This window comes from Cricetulus griseus, chromosome 2 (genome assembly GCF_003668045.3).
Source record: "Cricetulus griseus strain 17A/GY chromosome 2, alternate assembly CriGri-PICRH-1.0, whole genome shotgun sequence".
Classification (NCBI taxonomy): domain Eukaryota; kingdom Metazoa; phylum Chordata; class Mammalia; order Rodentia; family Cricetidae; genus Cricetulus; species Cricetulus griseus.
The window spans coordinates 44,833,035-44,859,158 of record NC_048595.1 but is presented as its reverse complement, the minus strand read 5'-3'; the positions used below and the strand labels follow the sequence as shown (position 1 = coordinate 44,859,158).

Genomic DNA, 26,124 nt, shown 5'->3' with positions numbered 1-26,124 from the left:
GGAAACTCTTCTGGAGGTTTCTCTTTTTCTGCCACCTGGTAAAGCCACGTTAGAGGGGGGAACTTACAGACCCCTGCATAGAAAGTGAGCGAGGACTCCAAAGCTGGGGGTCAAATCTTGTTTCAATTCCTAGTTCCTGCTGACTTTTTTTTTTTTTTAGTATAGCCCACCCTCCCTTTCTTTTATTTTTGAGACTGTAGTTACATCATTTCTCCCTCCCCTTTCCTCCCTCTGAACTTCTCCATCTGCCCCTTCTTGCTCTTTTTCAAGCCTTGTATTCATTCATTCATGCATGCATGCATTTTACTGCCTGGCTGAAGTTTCCTCTCCCTTTTCTGCCCCTCCCCTCTTTCTTCCCACTCCCCAGTCCACTCCCCCTCAGGTTCTGTTTAGGAAAGGGCAGGTCTCCCATGACTACCAACAAAGCATAAGCCTTGCATTCTTACCTTGGTGTAAGTTTGGTTCCCGAAGCTTCCCAATGGAGAGCCTTCCCTTTGGCACTACAAGGACATCATCAGCTGAATGTGTATGATCTTCGCTTATGTACTGGAGCAAGCATCCCCAGAGCATCTGCAAGCCCTGGTTTTGTAGTTTCTAGGGCATCATATGCACTGATATTCTCCAGGGTGTTTAAGGGGAAGCAAAGTGAGATCATACTTTGTTAATTCTATGAAGAGCACAGACAGGCCCATAAAAGAGATTATCTCTTTAAAAAGTGGAAACAAGTCAATATGGGGAAATTGAATCATGAGTAGATTTACATTTTTTTAGATTTAGTTTTCTTTGTGGATATGAATGTTTTGCCTACACGCATGTCTGTGCACCGTGAGTGTGCCTGGTGCCCAGGGAAGTCGGAAGAGGCTGTCAGAGTCCCTGGAACTGGAGTTGCTGATGGTTCTGAGACATGGTGGGCATGCTGGGACTCAAATGGAGGTCATCTACAAGAGCAACAAGGGCTCTTAGCTGCTAAGTCATCTCTCCAGCCCCATAAAGAGATTCATTATTTTTTTAAAAAAAGGGGGGTATGTGTCAAACAAAAATAAAAGTAAGGGGTAAAAAGTATCTTCCTCTAAAAGTCAGTAAAGATGAACATCTGGTTTACCTACATGAACTACATTATTAACTATGCATGTAGAATTTTAGATCCAAGAAAACCTAAATTTTAGGGAAAACTACTACATTTATTTTGTCAGTGAATTAATTATATGTTTCTATTAAGAGCTGAGCAATGGAGCAAATTTTTTTTAATCAATTTCAGGACAATAGCAGAAGAAACATAGCAGAAGCCCCACCTGCTTCACACTTCTGTCAGCAGTTCAAAACTTTATAGATGTTTGCTAAGCAAAAAGCATGTGAGAAGCAATTCTCTGGGCAATCTGACACTTTTCATACAATGTCCAGTGTCCTGTTAACAATGTTAATCGCCATCTTGAAGGTACTGGTGGACCAGTTTCACAGATGAGCAGCCCAGGGCTCATAGGAATTCATCTGAATTCCCCAAGAAGAAAGTGGCAGGACTCAAATTTTATGTCCGTTCTTGCCACTAATATTTGTGAATAATTTAGAAAGTCATGATTTCATTAAGTAACATCCACAGAAGCATGGGAAAAGTCAAGAGATATTTACATCTTCTTGGGCTCCTTTCTTTTTTTCTATTTTTTATTTAAATTAGCAACAAGATTGTTTTACATATCAATCCCAGTTCCCTCTCCCTCGCCTCCTCCCCTGCCCCCTCTAACACCCTATCCCATCTCCTTTCTGCTCCCCAGGGAGGGGGTGAGGCCTTCCATGGGGATCTTCAGAGTCTGTCATATCCTTTGGAGCAGGGCCTAGGTCCTCCCCCATGTGGCTAAGCAGAGAGTATCCCTCTATGTGGAATGGCGTCCCAAAGTCCATTCGTATGCTAGGGATAAATACTGATCTACTACCAGAGGCCCCATAGATTTCTGAGTCCTCCACATTCATGGGGTCTGGATCAGTCCTATGCTGGTTTCCCAGCTTTCAGTCTGGGGTCCATGAGCTCCCCCTTGTTCAGGTCAGCTGTTTCTGTGAGTTTCACCAGCCTGATCTTGGCCCCTTTGCCCATAACCCCTCCCTCTCTACAACTGGATTCTAGGAGTTCAGTTCAGTGTTTAGCTGTGGGTGTCGGCTTCTATACTTCCATCAGCTTCTGGATGAAGTCTCTAGGATGGCATATAAAGTAGTCATCAATCTCATTATCGGGGAAGGGCATTTAAGGTAGCCTCTCCACTTTTGCTTAGATTATTAGTTGGTGTCATCCTTGTAGATCTCTAGACATTTCCCTGGTGCCTGATTTCTCTTTAAACCTATAATGGCTCCCTCTATTATGGCATCTCTTATTTTGCTCTCCTTTATTCTTTCCCCAATTCAACCTTCCTGCTTCCTCATGTCCTCCTCTCTCCTCCTCTTCTCCCCTTCTCTTTTTCCTATCTCCCTCTCCTCTCCTCCCATGCTCCCAATTTGCTCAGGAGATCTTGTCCCTTTCCCCTTCTCCGGGGAGGTCCTCTTAGGGTCCTCCTTGTTTCCTAGCTTTTCTGGAGGTGTGGATTGTAGGGTGATAATCCTTTGCTCTATGTCTAAAATCCATAAATGAGTAATTACCTACCATGTTTGTCTTTTTGTGACTGGGTTACCTCGCTCAGGATGATTTCTTCTCTCCTCTTTCAAGCCATGTTTAGGAAACAAAGTACTTGGGGCAAAATATGGCATTCATCTCTTGAGTTAAACTCAAGTTCCTGCTAGTCTGCCTCCCTCCCCAACACACACACACACACACACACACACACACACACACACACACACACACACTCACACACACTCACACACACCTTTCACATTTGTCTCCTAAGTGCTAACACTGATTTTAAATGATTTTTTTAAGAAGGATATGTGTATCCATTTACTTAACCAGGAAACTTAAGATATGGTTTCTTATGCTTTCAAAATAGGCTATAAATTCCATCCTGGAAATCCCCAACAGAACTCAAACCTTGACCATTGATACCTTAGAAATTTTCCTACTCACTCAGAGTGGGTCATAGATGGATGCTCTGAAGGGTGAGAAAACTGGACTTCTGTAATCATGTAAATTGTGTTAAGCCTGGATATTGCAAGAAATGAGTGGATAAACTGACTTGAAATATCTTTTGTTTATTTTTAGCCACTTATGAAATTGAAATTGAAGAACTCCAAAAGGTATTCTCCTCCTGTCCTTACTGATGTGTGACTAAGAGTAGTACATTCCCTAGACGTAAGTCTAGGGAACTTTCCAGCAAGATGAAAGCTCCCTATTTGCAACAGACTTTTTCTAGGCTCTTAGTGGTCAGGATTCTGAGCCCCAAGCCTTTAACACAGAATAAGGAGGTGTGTACTGAGATGGGCAGACATTGTCTGAATTGTTTTTCTGAACCCTCATCTCATATGTTCTGTGCCAAAATGCCCTTTAATAACCATCTCTTTCAGAGAGAAATGTCCTCCAGGACAACCCAAATTTATATATCTTAGGCTTCTGAGAAAACAGCCAGGGCCCAGAAAGCATACTTCCTGGGATTCTGCTGGTGTGGTGTTAAGTGCCACCTTGGAGGTGATGTAGCAGTTCAGTTGAGGCCCCAAGCAAAATTGCACCTGGCTATGACCTTGAATCTTGGTCAACAAGGACATTGTACCGGACACCTGTACCATGAGGAGAATAGAACCCCACATCTGGAGTCTTGTGAGGGGGAGCATAAGGCAAGCACCAATGGAATGGTGTGTTCAGAAGTACCTGGAACTTGACATTCAGGTCTCTGAACCTCTACTCTCTGTAAATGGAGTATTTCCCCATGGGGACAGTAAGTTTATCACCATGTCTGCCACAGCAGATGTTCAGCAAACGGGACTGGCATATCTTCAAATTACAGAGAGCAATGAGGTACAGTGTCTGACACATAGCAGGTGCTTCCCAAGCACTTTTGTGGGGTCATTTAAGGGTCTAGTCCACCCTTAGTGGGCACATTTTGTATTTTTAAGCTGGGCAAGCAGAGTTCGAGTTCATCTTTCTTGAAGACTTGGCTGTAGGGCTGTGTAAGCACAGTTCATGCTCCTGAATCCTTGCAGAAGGCTAGTTGACTCACATTAGAGCTCATGGCTGTTTTCTGTGGTTGTCATCCTTTCTGGCAGTTACCTTGTCTGCCTCCTGCTGGCACTTTGGTGTCTAGCAGTAAGCCCTTTATTTGATCAGGAATTATACAACAACACTCAATCCCCAAAATAACCGTGGGAGTCAGTACCCCTGCTTCCACTATAAATGATGTAGAGCTGTTAAATAATCCAGTAACTAACATTGAAAGGCATTGAAAAGGGTTCATCTGACTTGTTTCCTGGTGTTAATTTGCTAGAATTCTTTGAAGAGCCACTAGGCACTGAATGAAGGCCTGCAGGGCTCTCCTCTAAGGATGTCTGGGAGCCGCTATGCTTGGCCTTAAGAGGCAACCGTTCAGATTCTTGTTTTCTATTTTCTTCAGGGTTCTTGGCTAGATTCCAAACAATTAATGACATCAGATGTGGGACTAGTGATTAGGGGGAAGGGGGCTGTTTCGTGTTGTAATCACTAGGATGTAATCTTAACAGAATTAAATCTCTGCCATGTAAGAGTGGAATTTTGATCAGAGATCATGCAGTTAGGGTATAATCCAAGCAAGACTCATGTACTGACCTTTGGCCACCGAAACTGCCTGGATGCCACATATTGTACATCCAGAAGCTCTTCTCCTTCAGGGGCATGCCTGGAAAGGGATGAAGAGAAAACTATCTGAGTCCTTTTGCGTGCTGTAACTCGCACACATGCACCTTCAGAAATGTTGGTTCCTCTTCTGCTTGAGCTTCAATCCCACATGGAACTCTCTGTGGCCATTGTCTGCTTGTGCCATGTCCTGAGACTTCACCTCCTGTTTGATCAAATCATCTGATGATTTATAACCAACAACAGAGCCTGCTTTGGGTAAACTCACAAAAAGTGACTTTTCTTCTTTGTTTTCAGCCTTGGAGGAGTTTTCCACATCTAGAACCGAGGTAAGTTTTATCTCTAAAAGGAAGGCATCGTCTAGCCACCTATGACTCACAACTGAACTCATTTTCTTGCTGTGGCTGGCCATGTTCCCAGTGCATGAACTGGTTGTTTCCCTGGGACTTTGTACGGAACCCAGTGTCAAGCAGGTTCTCAGTGACCCTGTGTGACCTTCCTTGCCCTTGTCATCTTAGCCCATATTGTATTCATGCAGCAAATTCTCATTGACAAAGCAAAGAAGGGTAATTGAAGATAGATCAGATAGATCCATAGACAACTTGCAGTAATCTAAACCAGACAGGCAAAGAGTTGGGGATATGGAGACAACATGGCTACTCCAGGGTATCAATGGAGGACTCACAAGTATTATGACTCAGACCAAAGACATCTTAGTTTTGTTAGCAATGTGTTAGATGCAAATGGCATGTTTGGGAAAATTAGTAAGTAATAAAAAGAAAGAGGTGATCAAATAAGCTGGTGGGTTGAGGGAAATTGTGATAATCTACATCCAAACCAATGTGGAGGAAAGGAACAGAGAGAGAGAATGGGGAAGGAAGAAAAGTGGTGGACTACACAGGGACTTAGTTTGCATCCTACAGGTACTAGAGAACTAAAAGAGTTTAAGCATGAATTGACCTTACACTGGCTGGAATAGACAGACGCTCAAGCATCTGGTTGATCTAGTCCTGATTCCTCATCTTAAAGCTCCACTCTTCTCAGTCATCTCATTAGGATTGGGCCACTCTACCCTCTACATGGAAGACCTTACTCTTCCTTGGTGTCTTCCTATTTCAGACCTACACTTAAAGACGAAGAAAACAGCATGCAGGAAAAAGAGTCATATGAATTAGAACCTCCAAAGCCAGAAGATTCACATCCTAAGCATCCTTCCAAGGTATCTGTGTCCTAGGGCTCATGATGTAGTTCAGACATGTGATCTTTCTCCAGTCCAAATCTGAACGGTATCATCTACTGATTCTCCTTACAAAACTAAGGAATAAAACCCAAACCCCTTCCTGGTTATACAAAACCATTCATAATTCAGCCCCACCCCATTTGTCTTTTGAGTCTTGTCTTCAGTCTTCCCTCTCCTATCCCCCCTTCCTTTAGCTTAGCTCTTGTCAAAGCTTCCACACGACCCCTTCCATACTATTAGGTCACTAATACTTCTCCAAATAACCCATCTTTGCTCATTCTGATGAATCTGCCAGATATTCCTGTCCCCTTCCATCAATCTCCTACCTACATTTTAAAAGATAGAATTTAATGAATTCTGCTTTTGGGAGATTTCCCACACTCAATCTCCCGAAGAAAAATAGAAATTTCTCTATCCTCTGTTTCTATGGCTGTGAACACTTTTTTAAGTAATATCATATTACACCCTAATTCCTTGTGAGTGTTCGCCATGACCAGTATCTGGGATACTCAGTTGACTGACTGGCCTACTTCCAGAACTTTTCATGTTGTCTTATATTCAATATAGGTCTCATAGATAAAGCAATGCAGACTTGAGAAGGAATGTGAGGTAGTGAATAGAAAGACCTATGTCAAGTAGACTGAAAGAAAGGAGGGATACCCAAAAGCCCCCTTATGGGTGATGAGAACAGGGATGTAGGGCTAAGCCCTCTCTGTGTAGAATACTAATAATGAAACCCATCATCGGTTATTTGAGCGGCCTAGATTCTTTATCAAGAGAACTAGTAATATTTCTTCTCACGGGATGCCATGATGGTTGAGATGGAATAAAGAGTCTGACTTGTAGTTGCACTCCTATAGGCCTGACTCTGTGCCAGGCATTCACTGGCTCTTCAGAAATAAATAAAGGGTATAGTGTGTATTCTGGTAAGATGTAGGGTCTAGTAACAACCTGTAATAATTAAGAGTTGTTCTCACTAAGGATCACACTCTGAAGACCAGAATGCATGAGCAAGAAACTGATTTGACAATCAGTCCCAGAAGTGCTCTCCCTGCTTCATGTGTTTAGGTAGGTGTATATGAAGAGACACCAGGAAAAGTCCAGATGGCTGGAGTCCAGGGGGACAGATGGAGTCTTCCAGCTGGAAACCAGGAAGCTGTGGTTGACATCAATCAGAACAAGCTCTTCCCTGAGGATGTGGTGCTGACCAGGCACTCCCAAGAGAAGGGTAAGTGGCATTTCCCCTGGAATCTCTTCACTACCAAATTGTTTTAAAGAGGAGTATGGCTGAGATCACAATTTATTTACAGATATATAATGGACATTTATTATGTACCTAGTAACTTGACTGTAAGGGCTGTTTCCCTCGGAGTAATGGAAAGAGCACTAGATTTAGAGGCAACTGGCTTGAGTTCAAGTCTACACAAGTATGAACTTAGCAGCTGTGTGGTGAGTTTGTATTGCAGTATTTCAATTTCTCCATTAAAAAAGGAATCTGAGGGCAGAACTCACAGGAATTATGAGGACCAGATCCAACAGCATGTCATATGACACTCATTCTTTTCTTGTCTGTCTACTGACCCTGCTCTCACTACTGGCAAACTGTGATGTCTTGCAGCATCACAAAGTGGCTATTTCAGCTGCATTTTCTTCCTTTACGGTGGTCAGAACCCTTCATTATAAACAAGAATTAAATCATACTTGGTTAAACCACATACTTAAAGCAGGCTCACTTGGCAAAAGATCAAGGCATGTCTGGATCCAGGGACACACAGATAATATCACAAGGACACAGTATCCTGAGTTCTCCTCTGAGGCAACCCTGTTTTTCAGGTTCCTGTAAAGTCAAGCTGGCAGCAAGCAGTGATTACAAACTATTCTCTGATAAGAACCAAAGGAAAACTTGTAATTTTTACCTTTCCAAAGATAAAAGACGTGAGTCTTATGCTGACTTCGATTGAGTCACATGCCATCACAAATTAAAGACCTATGATGATCTGATTGGACTGGGCTATGTCATATTCCCATTGAGCTAGGAGTGTGCATCATCATTTGTACCAAACAACACACCATCTGTCTTAGTTACTTTTCTATTGTTGTGAAGAAACACATGACCAAGACAACTTATAGAAGAAAGAATTATAGAGGGCTTACGGTTCCAAGAGGTAGAATTCATGACCATCATGGCAGGAAACATAGCAGCAGTCCAGCAGGCACGGTACCAGAGCAGTTGAGAGCTCATTTCTTATCCATAAGCATGAGGCCTGTGAGGGTGAGCAAATGGGAATGATATGAGCTTTTAAAACCTCAAAGCCCACCCCCCGTGACACACCTCCTCCAACAAGGACACACCTCCAAATCTTTCCCAAATAGTTCTACCAACTGGGAACCATGTATTCAAATGTATGAGCTTATGTGGGCCATTCTCATTCAAACCAAGACACCATCACATGGAAGGAAAACAAGACAGCTGTTATCAAGAGAATAAGAGAAGATGCTGCATAGATGAAGGAAAGGAAAGTCCATTGCAGCCAGTTGGCGGTGGTGCATGCCTTTACTTCCAGCACTCATGAGGCAGAGGTGGACCAATCTCTGCATTCAAGGTCAGGCTAGTCTACAGAGTGAGTTCAGGACAGCCAGGGCTACATAGAGAGTCCCTGTCTTCAAAACCAAAAAGAAAAAGAAAAAAGAAAGGTCGATTGCAGCACATTAGTCAACTGAAAGCCATGGATGTGAAGTATTAGAGCCAGAATGGGGTAAATTCAGTGATCAAAAAATGGAGTCATCATCGTTTAAAATATACTGGAGCCTCCTGAGCTTCACCTGTGCCACACACCTGCCCCCTGGTACAGCTATGGTCAAGTGTTTTCAGAGCATGCTGTGTGCTAAAGGGGCCTTAAGTTTTTACTTGATCTCTTTCCTCTACCTGGGATGCTTTTATGCCCACTGTCTTACCTTATGGTGTCCCACCACTTGTCTAAATTTATTCCTTAAAGTCACTTCTGAAGTTGCTTTATCTTCAGCTCATTTCTATTTTCCCAAATATTAACTTATTTTATCCTGAAAAGACTTAGGCAAACTTAGGATGTATTTCTTAATTGCAATTAAGAAAAGAATAATCAGGCAAATCACAGACAAGGTAAAGATGTTGTCCATATTCATATTATATTAATTACTTTATTGTTGTTGCAATAAGATATCACAACTGAGGCAACTTAAAGAACAACTTATTTGGGCTTATAGTTCCTAAGGAATAAGAGTCCTCATCTCTCCTGGCTAGGAGCATAGCAGCAAGTGGCAGGCATGGTGGTAGGATCAGGAAGCTGAGACATCAATCTTCAATGGCAAGCAGAAAGAGAGATACAGGGCTTAAGAAAGCATTGACTAACTAGTGAGGACTGTGTCCTATGGGGGAAATGCTACAACAACAACAACAAATGGGGTAGATCTATACATCATACCCTGTCCATACAATGAAAGAGAAAATTTGGTCCTGGTAAATTAACTAGCTGCAACAACCTGAAAGAATCTCTCAACATAATACTGAATACAAGTGTGCAGCACCAAGGAGTACAAACTGCATTGCTGCATTAGTACAAAGGTCAAAAGTAGACAGAATGTACCAACAGATTGGGAGTCAGGAGAGCAGTTACCTGTGGTAGGGGATAATGTGGAGCAGAGAGCCCCAGAGGGCCGCTCTTTGACACTGGAGCTGTGTATGTGAAGATGTTCAGTTTGAGACAATCCTTGGTCTGTAGTTTTGTGATGTGTTCCCCTGTGTATTGTGTTGTCATTAAATGTTAAAACAGGACTAGGGATGCAGTTCAGTTGTGAGTGCTTGCCTTGCATGTACAAGACTTGAGGTTTTTGATTTACAGCACTGCAGAAGAAAGACAAATACAAAAGCAAACAAGTAAAAAAAATCGTTAGAGGAAAAAATAGAAAAAGATTTTAAAAGAAGAGTAGTAACTATTAAACACAAACTAACACATGTACCTTCTAAAATGAGAAAATTTAAAGTTATGAAGAGCAGAAGCCTTAATCAGGAAAGAGACTTAAAAAGCAGAGAAAAAATTAAAATACGTTAAATGAAAAAAGATGACCATTTCAATATAAGTAAATTCTGTGCAAGTTAAACTTACTAGACAGAGGATGCATTCACATTTTTCAAAACTCAAAGTACTTGAGTGCTCTTTGCCTGCCCTGTACTCCTCAAGAGATGAGGATTTAGCAGTAAAAGAAACAGCAAAAAAAATTTCTCCTCCTCTTCATGCACAGAGGACCGAAGACCCTATCTTTCATTCTGCACAAAAATCAACTTAAAATGGATCAAAAGTGTAACAACTGAAAACCTGAAGTCACAAGAAGGAAACATGGGGAGAACCTTTAAAATGTAGGTCTAAGCAACGACTTACACAAAACAATGGCAAGAACTGAGGAATGAGGCTGTGCAAATGCAAACTCTTCTGATGGCAAAGGATACTGCAGAACACACAGGCAAATGAGAGATCTTTGCTAGCTATAACCAACTATGAATATCGAGTATGTATAAAATTCAGAATTCAACCCTGAAAATCAAAGAAGCCAATCAATAAGTGGGCACATGAATACAACATACGTTTCTCAAAATAAGTACAAAAATTACATGGAAAAACATTCAACATCCTCAGCCATATGTAAATCAAAACTATCCAGAGATTCCATCTTACCCAATCAGAATGGCTATCATGACAAAAGGAAACAAGCTCTAGAGAGAATGTTGAGGGGATCCTTAAACACTGCTGGTGGGAATGTGAACTAGGAAAGCTGCTATGGAAATCAGTATGACAGTCTTTTGAAAAACTAAAAATGGAACAGCCACTTGGCACAGCTATACCAGGGATGGGTGTATGACAATGGGGAACTAAGTCAGCCCACCTGAATTTAACAGAGCACTGCTCAAAATAGCCAAGCTATAGAGTCACCTTCTACAGAAAAATAGCTAAGGAAAATGGGACACATGTGTGGGAATTCATGGATGTGCACACACACACACACACACACACACACACACACACACACACACACACACACATACACACACACATTTTTTGTCTTTCCATAATGTTAGGTTTATTGAAAAGTAATATGCAAATTGAAAGCAATTTACCAATAATTCCCACTTCCCTTCATATTTTTGCCTGAGGCAAACACAGGTGCTTCTATTCAACTTTTAATTTTTAATATTAACTCTTGCGATTGCACATTGCACATCACAGCACACCACACACATTTTATGCTATTAAGAAGAATGAGGAGGATGGGGAGATGGCTTCATTAGTAAAAATCTTGCCTTGGTGTGCCTGAGAACTCAAATTTGATCATCATAACCTGTGTTTAAACAAACAGAAACAACAAAAACAGGCATGGCAGTATGCTTTATAATACCAGCACTGGAGAGACAGAGATAGGCAAGATCCCTGGGTCTCACTGGGAATCAGCACAGTGAGTTCAGGGCAGTGATACGGTCTCTCACAAAAAAAACAAGGGAGACAGAGCCTGAGGAACAACATCCAAGGTTGATGGCTGGCTTTCACATATACATACATATGAACACTACAAAACATGAAATTATCATTTACAGGAAAATGGATGACATTGGAGAGAAACTGAGAAAGGTGGACTCAGAAGGAATTAATCATGTTTTTCCTCTCATGTAAAAAGACAGTAGCAAGGAAGACCAGAGGGTCCATGTGGAGGGAGGGGGCAGGAAGACAAGATTATTTGTGGTGACGACGCCAAAGTACATAAACTGAATGTAAGAGAATACCACAAAGAAGTGCATTCTTTTGTACAATTAATATATAGTAATAAATGTAGCACTGACCACACCCAAACAGGCGCAGTCATAGGTGTGGACTTAACCAGTTAAAAGGATTGAATTGGGGCTCAGAAGCACCTTCTTCGGGTTGCGGAGAGCATCCAGGTGGCAGGGTCTGCATCCTTGGAGCGGGAGTCTGTGACAGTCACTTGTTTCCTGTGTAAGTTATTCTATCCAAATAAATTCCACTTCATCTTACTGGTCAAGCATCCTGATTTCCACATCCACAAATAAAGAATCCCAGGAGACACAACTCTTGACATGTCTGTGAGGGAATTTCTTGAGGGATTTAGCTGCGAAGGCTAGATCCACCCAGCCTGTGAGTCTCACCATCCCATGTTCTAGGGTCCTAGAAACAGTAAAGAGAGAGCAAGCTAAGTAACAGCATCCATCTTTCTCCACTACCTACCTGCCTGTGGATGCAACATGACCAGACACCCCAGGCACCTATTGCCATGACCTTCCTGCCATGATGGACTGTGAGCCAAATTAAACTCGCCCTTCCTTGAAAAGATTCTATCAGATGTTTTGTCAAGCAATAGAAATAGCAGGTGCATTTGTGTATCTTGTGCAAAAATATTCTAGGGAGAAAGGAAAAGAGAGCAAATACTTCCAGGCCAGAGCTAATTTAAACCACTGAGAACTTCCAGCACACACACACACACACACACACACACACACACACACACACACACACACACACACACACACACACACACACAAAGTCATGATCAGAGATGCATTTTAAAGAATAACTTGGCCGAGAATAGATAGGATATAAGCTAAGTCGGGGGATCCGTTGTTATTGGAGAAATTTAGGTGAAAAGTTGGTGGAGAGCTGTGTGAGAACTGTGGAGTTGTGCCTAGACTTGCCATAAAATCTCATTAGAGATGGCAGGCAAATGCTGGCTAGATGCGAGATATGGAGGAAAAGAGTCAAGGATGTCTCCAACACTTGGGACCTAAGGCACCTGAGTAATAGGAAAGGTATTGTTGACTTTTTTAGGAGATGGGGTAGATTTAAAGACTAGAAAATTTTACAGTTGAAATCATGGGGTTAGTTTGAAATTCAGTAAGCCTAAGATAGACAAATGGAAATGGCATGAAGGATTATGGTGGATCTGGAATTGTCTGTTGAAGATATACATTTGTGAATTATGTTTCTTTTTCTTTTATTAGAAAGAAAATTATTTTACATGTCAATCCCAGGTCCCTCTCCCTCCCCTCCTTCCCTGCCCCTCCACAACTAACACCCTACCTATCCCATACCCTTTCTGCTCATGGGGGGTGAGGCCTTCCATAGGGGGTCTTCATAGTCTGTCATATTCTTTGGGATAGGGCCTAGGCCAACCCCTTTGTGTCTAGGCTCAGGGAGTATCCCTCCATGTGGGATGGGCTCCCAAAGTCCATTCCTATGCTAGAGATAAGTACTGATCCACTACAAGAGCCCCCCCATAGATTTCCAAGATCTCCTCACTGACACCCACATTCAGGGTGTCTGGATTAGTCCCATACTGGTTTCCCAGCTATCAGTCTGGGGACCAACAAGAGTTTTCCCTTGTTCAGGTCAGCTGTTTCTGTGGGTTTTACCAGCCTGGTATGGACACCTTTGGTCACCAGTCCTCCTTCTCTGCAACTGGATTTCAGTTCAGTTCAAGGTTTAGCTGTGGGTGTCTGCTTCTCCTTCCATTAGCTGCTGGATGAAGACTATACGATGTCATATGAATTTGTCATCAATCTCATTATCAGAGGAGGGCATTTAAGGTAGCCTCTCCTCTGTTACTTAGATTGTTTGTTGGTGTCATCTTTGTAGCTCTCCAGACATTTCCCTAGTGCCTGATTTCTCTTTAAAACTATAATGTCTCCCTCTATTATATTATCTCTTATCTTGCTCTCTTCTGTTCTTCCCCCAACTCAACCTCTCTGCCCCATCATGTCTTCCTCACCCCTCTTCTTCTCCTAGTTCCCTCTCCCCTCCCCCATGCTCCCAATTTGCTCAGGAGATCTTGTCCCTTTTCCCTTCTCCAGGGGACCATGTATGTCTCTCTTAGGGTCCTCCTTGTTTACCAGCCTCTCCGGTGGCATGGACTGCAGGCTGGCAATCCTTTACTCTATGTCTAAAATCCACATATTAGTGAGTACATACCATGCCTGTCTTTTTGTGACTGAGTTACCTCACTCAGAATGGTTTCTTCTAGTTCCACCCATTTGCCTGTGGAAGAGAAATAATGAAATACCCTTGAACAAATTGGTACAGGAGACCGATTCCTGAACATAACACCAGTAGCACAGACACTGAGATCCACAATTAATAAATGGGACCTCCTGAAACTGAGAAGCTTCTGTAAGGCAAAGGACACAGTCAGCAAGACAAAATGGCAGCCCACAGACTGGGAAAAGATATTCACCAACACTCCTCCACTGCTGGTGGGCATGCCAACTTGTACAGACACTTTGGAAATCTGTATAGCGATTCCTCAGGAAAATGGGAATGAGTCTACCACAAGATCCAGCAATTCCACTCTTAGGCATATACCCAAAAGAAGCACATTCATGCAAGAAGGACATCTCTTCAACGATAGTCATAGCAGCACTATTTATAATAGCCAGAACCTGGAAGAATGGATAGAGAAAATGTGGTACATTTACACAATGGAGTACTACTCAGCGGAATTATGTTTCTAAGATGATTCCATAATGCTGTTCATGAGCCAATAAGATTAAGAAAAGGGAGGGGGCACTGGAAAGATGGCTCAGTGGTTAAGAGCATTTGTTATTTCAAAAGATCTGGTTTGGTTCCCAGCACCTACACGGTAGTTTACAGTCATCCTTAACTTCAGGTCCAGGGGATGCAACACCTTCTTCTGGCCTCCACAGACAGCAGGTCCACATGTGACACACACACACATATAAAAGCAAACATTCAAAACCTACAAAGTAGAATGAATGCATTTTTAAAAAGACATAAGTGTCCAACTATGTGCTTAACATCTTTACTTTTGTGGAAACTATTCTGCTAACTTCTCTAGAAAATGTTAAGTCGCCTTCCTCTGGGAACTGACCCTCTTTGAAATAGTTTGAGGGTCACATACTTCTTGTGATAGGATTAAAATCTCCTCATTTGGTTCATTTAATTAATAGATACAAATCACTTTGTTCATTGCATATTTTTAGATACACTTCTTATGATAAGTAGTTCATGTCTGAAATGAAAATAGCTCTGACTCACCCACAGCCTAAGTATGAAGCTGTACCACCCGATGAAGAGGTGACAGCTTTCTGGTTATGACAAGTTTACAGCTGAGAACTGTTTGCACTTATCAGGCTGGCTACCTGTGCAAACAATCCCTATGGACTTTCAGATTGGCGTGTTATCTGCTGGATAATTTTATGATTAATACACATAGATATGTGTCCAATTAACTTACAAAACTTTAAGAAAGAATTTAGATGGTGGAGAAAATCTCCAGGGCTGAAGAACTTCAACACAGAAAGCCAGAAGTAACTGGAAGAGCCACTGGGGAAGAGCTTTGGCTTGCTGGCAAATTTGCACTCATTATCAATGTAGACTTGATCCTTGCACAGTCGCATAGAAGGGGCTGTCAATTACCCCAACCTCAGGGAGTTTGTTGTAGCAGACTCTGCAGGATGAAGAGGCTTCTCCAAGATCATGCAGATCATGTTGTCCGTTTCTTTGGTGCAGTGACTAAACACTGGGACAGAGGAAAGTCTGATTCTGGGCTCAGAGTTTTACTCCACAGTCCTTGGCTCTGCTACTTTTAGAGCTGTAGTAGGGTGGAGCATCATGGTGAAAGCATGTGGGGGAGAAGGTAAGTCATGGTGGGCAGGAAGCAGAGAGCAAAGGAGGGATGGCAACAGCCTTTAAAGGGTAACCCCCTACTGACCTATTTCCTCTAAGCAGCCTCCACCTCCAGGACCTAACAAGATAGTATCTCCACTGAAGACAGAGCACTGGACACATGCGCCTTGGGGGCATCTCCTGCTCAAATCAGCACATGCTGAGACAGCATTCCAGTCTCATCACACTTAGTCTGCCTTTCCTGCTGTTGCCCCATTGCCTGGGATGAGTGCAGGTGTGCTCCTGATAACTGGTGGCGTTGTCTCACGGGTTTCCCCATTTCCCTTATAGGTGGATATGTGGAGGCTTTGGAGGTGACCAAAGAAACCCCAAGCTCAAGTACCACTAGGTCAGACTCCTCTTCAGAGAAGACTTATGATGATGTGGGGTGCTCCAGAGAAGAGTTGTAAGTGTACTCTGGCCCCCCAGAAGGAGGGATGAGGTAAGACTGTGCTGGTGTGCTAATGTTAATGGTCTCTACATCTTCCTTCACAGACCAAAATGGGACTTCTCCAGCTCATTCACCTCAGACAGCGGTAAGTGCTGGTTGGAATCGCCGAACACTGCTGAGGCTGAGCGGTGATCATGGCCTTTTATTTGGACACATTTTCAGTCACTAAAAACTGGATGTCAAGACTAAGCTAAGGGCGGTGGGCTGAGGCTTGTTGAACGGAGGGATGGTGTTCTTGTGGCAGAAGCTTCTCCACATGAAATTGTTCTTTTCTTTGGTGTCACAGCACAAGTCTGATAAGTGGTGTATGTTTTTATTTAAAATACCATCAGGGCTTCCTAATACTTACTGAAGAGTATGTAGCCCCAACTTCAGTGTTTTTTTAATATCAATATCAACATGGTCTAAAGAAGTGGTTTTCAACCTTCCTCTTACTGTGACCCTTTAATACAGTTCCTCATGTTGTGGTGACTCCAACCATAAAATTATTTCCATTGTCTACTTCATAACTATAATTTTGCTTTTGTTATGAATTATAATGTATCTGATATGCAGAATAGTTTAAAAGTGACCCTAGTGAAAGGGTTGTCTGAACTCTAAAGAGTCATGATCCACAGATTGAAAAGCACTGGCCTAAAGGCTTTGTGTGGCCTGCCTCTCTCTCAACATCTGTGTGGGTCCATCTCCCACTGTATTCAGTTTCTCTTTGAAGGTGATCCCCTGCCAACTCTACCTCTACAATTGCCAACCAAAGGGTGTTTGAGGTGCCCACCCCCATTTAAAGTGATACTTGGTGACTAAGAATTCAAATATGTGAGCCTCTGAGGCTACCCTCAAATCACTAGAGAGGATACTTATTTTTTTAGGTAGCATTTCCTAATAACTTATAAGATAGCAGGTTTTCTTATCTTACTTTTTTAGATATCCATAGTTTTGCTTACCCTTCCCTTCTTTCCCCCTTTTCTCCTATCTTCTTTCCCATTTCTTGCTTAGACCTACATAGTGAGTTCCAGGATAGTTTGGGCTGAAGAGTGAGACAGTCTCTCTCTCTTTGTAATATCACACACACACACACACACACACACACACACACACACACACACACACACAGGCTAATCAAATCATATTCTGGGCTGGCTACTTAGAATTCAGAAATTTGACATGTAGAAACAACCTCAGAGAATATTAAATCCAATACTCACCTTGTAACAAGAGAACAGAGGTACAGAGGAAAGTTAAAGAACTCTGCATCTCAACTATGTTTCAGTCAAGTTTGAACTTTAACATTTATACATTGAATCCAATCCTATTTTCTCTAGACTCCATTTCCAGGCTACAGCCTGCATCTGTCTGTGTATATTAAGCTTATATGTTAGGCTTATGTAAAGAGAGATGTGGGTTTTCCTTTGTTTCCCCAGAATTCAGCACGCTGTCTCATGCATAGAAAACTACAGCTGTTCTTCACTAACCATGGGAAGGATGGAGGGTGAAAGGAATGTAGCCATTGAGAAACTAGCTACCTTTGGCTGAACCAGATCCCACATGGAATCAGACTCAGAAGAAACACCTAGTTCTCATTTGTACAAAGCTTTATACATGCTTATGAATTTTTATCACATGCTTATAAAATATGCATATATTTCAACAAAAGCCACTTAACGAAAGAAAGTTGAAAGTACCTGGTGATTCACATATATTCATTCATATTTTGTTTTTTGTCTGCTTCTGAATTTCAGAAGATAATAGTGAAGAAATGTATGAAGATATCTACAAAGCAAAGAATAATGACCAAAAACCAGAGTGAGTTTCTTTCTTGGATTTGGATTGTAGGTTGATGGTGTTTCCTGTTTACCTAGTAAGCCAGGGTTTAAGCCATAGCCCCATATCCCACCACTGTCCCTGAGGGAAGATTACATTGAGTGATGATAATCTATTGAAATATTACATTGTCACTGGCAACATATTCATTAGTGCATACAACAATACATCATAAAATTGAAGATTTGAAGATTCGTTGCTTTCTCCTTTAAGAAAATGTCCATTTTCTAGAGTAGAGAACTTTTATATTATGCATTAAGAAGTAGTTGAGATGGAGGAAGTAAATAACAATAGAATTTGCCTTGATTTTATAGTTGCTTTTCCAGGATCAAAACAATAAATATAATTTAGTTTTTGTCTTTGTGAGTTAGTCAGACAGATGCCAGGGTTTGGAATTTATTCACTGGTATTGCAAATGATGTTTGTTTAAATGATCAACATTGGTCAAATTTAGTTATAAAGAGCAAGGGAAAGAAAACAGCACAGTCACTAGAGAGAAGTCTGGGGATGAAGGGCACAGTGGTACTGGACTGGTTATGTGGGTGAACTCTTTAACTACATCCCCCTATACCAATAGGATACTTGGAATTTCATCATCAGCTGACCCATCAGTACGTCACCACTGCTGTACACTCAGTTACTGGAGCGTATGTTAAAATCCAGTGATGGCAATTCCAGGAGTCAGTGATTCTCTGATGTATCTTTAGCACCAATTGGAGAAGTTGTTTCCCCAAGTTTTTTCTTCTTGAAAAGGAAGATTTTGGTTCATAACTTCAGTAGACTTCACTCCTAATTGCCAAGGCCTTTCCTTGTGCTTTCACAAGGTAGTCTTTTGGACGTTAGGCTGAGGTCTCTGGTTCTTGATAATCCAACAGCATTCTATCCCAGTTCTAGAACTGTCTCAAATGCCATGTTGTTTTATCTCCTCATTCCTCTTAGAGTAGATGGAAGAGCAGCACTGAGAAGATTGCAGCAGCTCTTCGGGAAAGAAAAGGGCATATTCAGAATGAGGAAAACCAAGTCAAAAGAAAATGTCAGGTAAACAGCCCCTTTAGCCTTTCTTCCTGGGTATCGGCAACACTGCCTTGCAGGCACACGGGTTGCTGTTTTCCATCGAATTCTCATCACCAGTGACAAGAGTGTCAGAATCTACAGCTATAACGGCCCCAGTACATGACACCCTACAAAAAAACTAGTGAGAAAAAAATTGCCAGGATAAGCAGACAAGATTCAGAATAGAAAATTTGTAGTCATCCTTGGCACCTTGTGTCATTATCACTAAGCATTACTTTAGACGTTATATCCTTTCATGTTCTCTTGGACCCACACTCTCCAGCGGTTTCACGTTCTCTTGGACACACACTCTCTAGTGGTTTTCATGTTCTTTTGGATCACACTTTCCAGTGCTCTTCATGTTCTCTTGAATACACTCTTCAGTGGTTTCGTGTTCTCTTGGATACATACTCTCCAGTGGTTTCATGTTCTCTTAGACATACACTCTCCAGTGTTTTCATGTTCTCTTGGCCACATACTCTCCAGTGGTTTTCATGTTCTCTTGGCTCACACTTTCCAGTGTTCTTCGTGTTCTCTTGGCCTCACAGCCTCTAGTGGTTTCATCCTCTCTTGGCCACACACTCTCCAGTGGTCTCACTTGTGTACATGTCCACATTTACTTTGTCTCCTTTGAAAGCAGCAATGTGTATATCATGTTGATGTGGGTAACCTGATCTGCCGAGTGGTCTGTGTATCTCAAGGTCCTGGACGTAGAAAGGCCCGGTCCTCATGTAACATCTTCGTGGAGGTTCCAAATCCACCAGCAGTGAAAGAGGCAGGATTTTCTTTCATTTATGCTTACAGGACTGTCGTTCCTTCATGGATGCAATGGAAGGAGACTATACAGCCTCTGCGGACAGTTCTCTCTGCACATTATTGATACAGAGAGACACATGTCTAGATTTGTACTTTGGGAGGACATTGGAAAATAATTTGCCAGGATCATCACCTGCATTGAGATAGCATGAACTATTCTCCTCTAAAGTTCTTCCCAATTACACAGCCTTGAAATTTTGTGATTTTATGTCAGTTGTCTGCTGGAGCTAAATCTCCCAAGAGATCCAGTGGACAGGAGTGTGGGCACTGCAGTCTAGATCACAGCAGGGAGACTTCGTTACTTGAATTTCTATCTCCCTTAAGTACAGAAACTGTATCCAATCATCTTACCCAGCATAAGGAAGGGCCTGACTCATGGCTACTACAAAAATACCTGTAGTACTGAATTTAAAGACATCAAATAGACTTTTTCTTTCTTTTCTATTTTTCCTTTCCCTTTTCTCATCACACATCTCTTTTCATGTGACCTCTTTAGCGATAAGAGAAGAGAACCAAATCTAGCTGGAGAGCATGTCCTCTCCAACTTAGCAATTTGCCATTTTACATTTCCACCAGACATGAGTTTCTCTGTGTAAGTCTTCCTTTGCCTTATAAAACACAGATGGGCTGCAATTCTGCAGAGAATCCCCATGAGTTCATCTGTGTACTGTTCTTTCTCATCAATCTCTATGCTCATTCAGTAAATCTGATTGTATCTTAGAAGGCTGCAAGGCAGCCTGAGTAGTCTAGTTAGGAAGTGAGACAGTCCACAGGGATGAATGAGCTCATTTGAATGGGGTAGAGCCAATCAGAACACAGATGCAAGAGTCTTATTTCAGTACCATAAGGACCAGGACACTTGCCATCAGAATGGTATTTTGGATATATCTGACAATGAGCATGACTTTGTTCCTTGACATTTTTTTTAAATCTTTTCTTCATTAGCAATGGATTTTCCATGTCACTGCCTGATTTAGGTAAGTAATGTTTACTTGATGTTGTCCATTGATATTGCTGTCTTCAGGATTGGTGTTTTATTGGGCAGGGGAAGAGCATTGGTAATCTTTCCTGCTTTCCCAGTGAAAACTGGACCCAACAGAATGAAAGAAGATATCTTAAACAATGGTACTTCCTGTTTGGAGAGATGAGAAACATTTTTCCAGCACTTCCATAAGCAGACGTTGCTGTCTTTACAGGAGGCTCTAGGATCCACATCTGTGCTTTGTGATTGGAATTTGTACCCAAGACTCTGTGACTATGAAACTTAGGCACTCTGCATTGTTCCACTTACCCCTGATGGATTTGATAGCCAGATTAAGACATGATAAATGGAGTATGAACGTGCTGCAGTTCACACACTACCTGAATAAGAATGGGTTCCTGGAACACTCTTTGCTTTGCTATTTAAATAACACTGTATAAATTACCACAATGCCTGACATATAGGATGCTCTTAATACATGTCTAGTCCATGGAATTTGACAATGAATGAGGACTGTGTGATTTTTGTTCATTGGTTTTTGTTCATGGACACTAGCAGGAAAGTTACTTTCATTTATAACTGTGATTCAGTGATTCAAAAATATATTTCAGAAATATAAGCTGCCATGCTAAATATCAAAGGTTATTATACACCTGATAAAATTGAAGCACTCCAAAATACTGTCATAAAAATTTTTTAAAGGCAACTTGGAATAGGAATTCATTTTACAGAGATTACCTCTAATCCTCAAATCCACAAACCAAATTGCTCCAAAATCTGAAACTTCATTACTACTATAATTGAAAAGTTCTATATTTGACTTCATATGACAGGTCTATCACATAGCAGGCATGGTAAACTACTGTATGAAATTATCACTGGGATATGTGTATTAAGTGTATATGAAACATTAACTAGTTTCAAGTTTATATTTGACTCCTATATCCAAGATACATCTCTACATATCTTACTGCCTATATGAAAATACCCTAAACTCCAAAAAGATTTGATGTCACAATAAGTGATGTAGAAATTATACCCCCACCCAGAGTTTAAAGGTATTGTGGGAAATTAGTAAAGCTAAGAGTGATTATGAAAAATTGAACATAACTTGTGAATATATCAAACTATCCCAAGCTTGTTCAAATGGCAAATCATCTGAAAATCATGGAATTTTGTATTGCATGGTATTGTGAACTATACCTACTGGAAATGTCTAATTATCATTATGTACTAAGATTCAATGTAATATGATAGTATTGCAAAGGAACAATTATTTCAAACCAATACAATTTTGTATGTCTTGGGGGGATCAGCAAAGACATTACCATCCCCCCACTGGATATTAAGAAAAGCCCCCTCAATATGTTATTGATATAAATTATTTTTCAGTTCCAGAAAATGGGGACAATTTCATTACATTTTATGAAATCAAGTTGATGTAAATGTACATGCAGGTCAGATATTCAGAGAGCTCACTGCTTTTTAATCCTTCAATTGAATGTCTTCCCCAAAGAGACTCATTTTGTTCAGATAAAGGGCTTGAGGATGCATCTGGATAAGTAGGTCATTGTGTATAATTTGGAAAGCCAGAGTGTATAAAGCATACCTAATCATTTTTTTTGGTCCTGTCTGTGCCCTAGGACTTAGGTCTCAGGATGTTATCATCTATGATGACGTGGACACAAGTGACAAAGAATCAAAGTAAGTCCTTTTATTTCACTGGTCATTCCTGCAGGAGCCAGCCACGGCCTGATGCTTTGTTAAATATGCTTGGAGAGCCAGATCCTGAGAGACTGAAAAAACATTTCCAAAGAGAAAACAATGAATGCACCCACAGGCATCCCAACAGTGGTACCAAGCCAAAGGGATTGGAGCTACGGGGTGTTTTTGTTTCTTAGCTTTGAAACTAGAGATTTGAAATTGTCAACACATTTAAAGAGCAATCTTTTATATAAATTGCAAAATGCATGATATCAAGGGCTGTTTGATAGAACAGTTTTCAAGGTCTAAATCATCATCATCAGGAAGCTATTCTTACCTCAGTGCCCCTCACAGCTTCTTCCTTTCCATCTCTACCAGGCAGCTGGTAAAGGAGGCCTTTCATTTTCATCTACCTGCCCCTGCTCACTCTACTTGGACTTACGCTAGGGTCTTGGGAAAGCCACTAAGAATCCTTTGTTAAACCCAAGAGACATACTTGCATTTTTCTATAGTGTTTTAAAATTTTGGTCATACCATCCTTGAAGAGGAAAAGTGTCTTGTTCCCCCTGTGTTTCCAGGTGACAATTTCATGTTCCTCCTCTTGGCTTTGCTTAAGCTTTGTGTGTGAGTTCTGGTTCACACAGCCATAAGTGTCATATATTCTTAGGATGCCCTATAACAGTTCTATTCTCCCTTCATACACTCCTTGTTTTTCTGTCCTTTTTGCAGGACTGAGAATTGATGCGAGGTTTCGTGTATGCTAAGCAAGCACGCTACACAGCCCTCATCCTTCCTTTGGTGTTATTCCATGTCAGGGTTTTGCTAAGTTGTCCAAGCTGGCATTGAACTTGGGATTTTCCTGCCTTAGATTCCCAAGTAGCTTGAGTTACAGGTGTGATTCCCCCAGTCTTCACTCCTGTATATTTTTTATTGTTCTCTCACCTACACACAAGATTTCAACTATAACCAAAACATCAAAATTTATATTTTAAGGTCAGATATTTTCTGAGTCCCAGTAAGCCTGCAAGGCAACACTACCTAACCTCAGCAGGTTTATAATAATGTAGAATACCAGTTTTTCTTATCCAAACTTCTCTTCTAATCTCTGCGTTCGTGGTTAGAAACACAGGCAACCTTATGCTTTATTTCTGATCTCCTCAAATGTCCTGCACATCCTCCCCACTTCTTTTAATGTCTTTCAAACTGTTCTTGCTTCTTTCCCACAGCACAGCCACAACTCCTGCCTTCATTGCTTCTTAAATAGATTCCTGCAAAATTCCCGTAGTGGCCATTTTACTTTCATTTCAGCTTTATTTTTCTAATGTTTCAAAGTTACAAAGATAATAATTTCACAAACCCACCACTCACCAGCTTTAAACATTCAGTGGTTATGCATTATCCTCCAAATGAAGTCCACACTGCCCCTGGAAACCCCTTGGCCTCACCTGCACTCCCCCCATTCTGCACTACTGGGAGTTCCTTGAACTCCAAAACTGTCCAATATTTCAAACCTTCAAGTGTTCAAACATCATTAATTCATTCAACAAATACTTAACTGATCATGTACTCTGAGCCAGACACTGGCTGTAAAGCAATTCACAGACAAGATAGAACACCTATGTTTGGGGCTGTGTGTGTTTGTGATTTTTGTCCAATAAGTGAATGAAAACACAAATCTATAATTATATGTTGGAATTTGGTTGTGTTGGACCAGAATATCTGAAAGTAGATGAAGATGTGCAGAAAGCACTATACACAGCCCTGGGTTTTTTTTTTTTTTTTAATTTTATTTGGGGTTTTGCCAAATTGCCCAAGCTTGCCTTGAGCTTCCTGCCTTAACTTTCCAAGCTGCTCAAATTACAGGTGTGATGCTCCAGGCTTGGCTTCTTTATAGTTTTTAATGTTCTCTCATCCATACCCAAGACTCAATCATGATCATGATGGAAGTGATATCAAATTTTTTATTTTAAGGTCAGATTTTTTTTCTGAGTCACAGTAAGCATCAGGAAGTGGTTGATATTAACTTACAGTAGTTCATTCATCTCTATGACGTTATTTACTTGGGTTAGGCACCACCTTTTATTAGGCCATTATCCTCATAGTTGCAAGGATCCTTTTTCTTAACTATGTTTTCCTGAAGTCTCAGAACTCTGTGATCCTATGCCTGTGGCTTTCAGATCTAAATCATGTGTCCTGACTCCAAAATGCAGTGTGTTAAGTTGAACTTGATATAAAACTGCACAAAATAATCTGGAATCTCAAGACAGTAGCTTTAGTGTCAGTATCTATACTGAAGCAGTGAAAACCAATAGTAATAATTGACAGATGGGGGCTGGGGGCAAGAGGAGGGGTGAAAAACAGGCCATAGGTGGGTAGACACTGTATGCATGGAAAACAGTTTACGAAGTACTGTGGTGACGCATGTCTTTAATCCCAGCACTCAGGAGGCAGAGGCAGGAGGATCTCTGTGAGTTTGAGGCCAGCCTGGTCTATACAGTGAATTCCAGGCCAGTCATATAAGGCATAGAAGCAGAAAAGGAGGAGACGTAGCATGGCATGAGATTGGAAGAAGGCTCTGGGATTTTTAGACAACAGCCCTGTAATACCAAATAAAAATAAAACCTTTTCCATGAAAAATAGATTGTAACATTGAGTTACAAAGCACAATAAAGCCAACCACCCCATCTCTATTAACCAAGCACCAGAATATGGCCAACCCTGTCCTTGCCACGATATGCACACTCCTCACCCACACAGCCACCTGCTCACTGGTCCCTCCCAGGGTGAATGCCTTCCCTGCTTTTGTTCTTTTCTTTTCCTGCTCAAAACAAACAGACTTATTGGATTATATATGACAAAAATACTGGTTCATCGTAAAAGTGATTTTATCCTTTATGTAGAATTCTGCACTTGATTTTATTCACACTCACTGTCTTGCTACCATGATCCAGTCATTTTTACTGCTCTTTGATTAACATACTGGTGTGTGTATGTATGTGTCCCATTAATTCATCCACCCTCTTCTTGGGTAGGCCCTTAGTTCCTGGATGATTTTGGATTTGTGAGCAGCACTTCCACAGATACAGTTTCACGTATCCTGTGTGCACTTGGAAGGGGAAATACAGACCATACAAGGAATACAAATTCACGGTGCCAGCCTAGCACATAAGGGTTCGCATTGATTCCCATGTTAGCACATGAAACAGAGAAGCCATTTTTGTCAAGTCAGTGCCTGTAAACAGTATCACATCATTAACTAAACTGGCATCACTAACAGCAGCAGTGCAGAGTTACTCACACTTGTGTCCTTCTCCTATAGAATCTGTTCATATCTTTTGATTGTTTTCTGTTGCTGGTATTTTTCTTCATCTTGGGTTTTAAACCAATTAGTTTTGGACATAGCTCTTTTCCTACTTCCATGTTAGTTCCTACAGTATCTTTTCTAATCGTTGACTAGCCTTTTCAAGTTCATTTCTAGTCTTCCAGAGAATAAAGTTTCAAATTCTTAATGTATTTTTAATTACCAATTTTTTAACTATTGCTTTCTATACCTTCTAAAGAACTTTCTCATAGCTCATATGACTCTCTTCTAAAAGTTAC

At 41.2% G+C, this 26,124-nt stretch overlaps 1 protein-coding gene across 1 annotated transcript in view; it reads left to right on the top strand.

Moving 5' to 3' along the window:
* Fyb2 (FYN binding protein 2) overlaps positions 1–26,124 on the top strand; it is a 71,057-nt gene that overhangs the window by 36,738 nt on the left and 8,195 nt on the right. The window contains exons 6-15 of the mRNA XM_035438669.1: positions 3,182–3,216; positions 5,039–5,070; positions 5,861–5,960; positions 7,050–7,209; positions 15,992–16,106; positions 16,196–16,236; positions 17,888–17,951; positions 18,909–19,007; positions 20,784–20,815; positions 22,464–22,524. Coding sequence (XP_035294560.1) covers positions 3,182–3,216; positions 5,039–5,070; positions 5,861–5,960; positions 7,050–7,209; positions 15,992–16,106; positions 16,196–16,236; positions 17,888–17,951; positions 18,909–19,007; positions 20,784–20,815; positions 22,464–22,524 — 739 coding nt within the window. The remainder of the gene's footprint in view (positions 1–3,181; positions 3,217–5,038; positions 5,071–5,860; positions 5,961–7,049; positions 7,210–15,991; positions 16,107–16,195; positions 16,237–17,887; positions 17,952–18,908; positions 19,008–20,783; positions 20,816–22,463; positions 22,525–26,124) is intronic.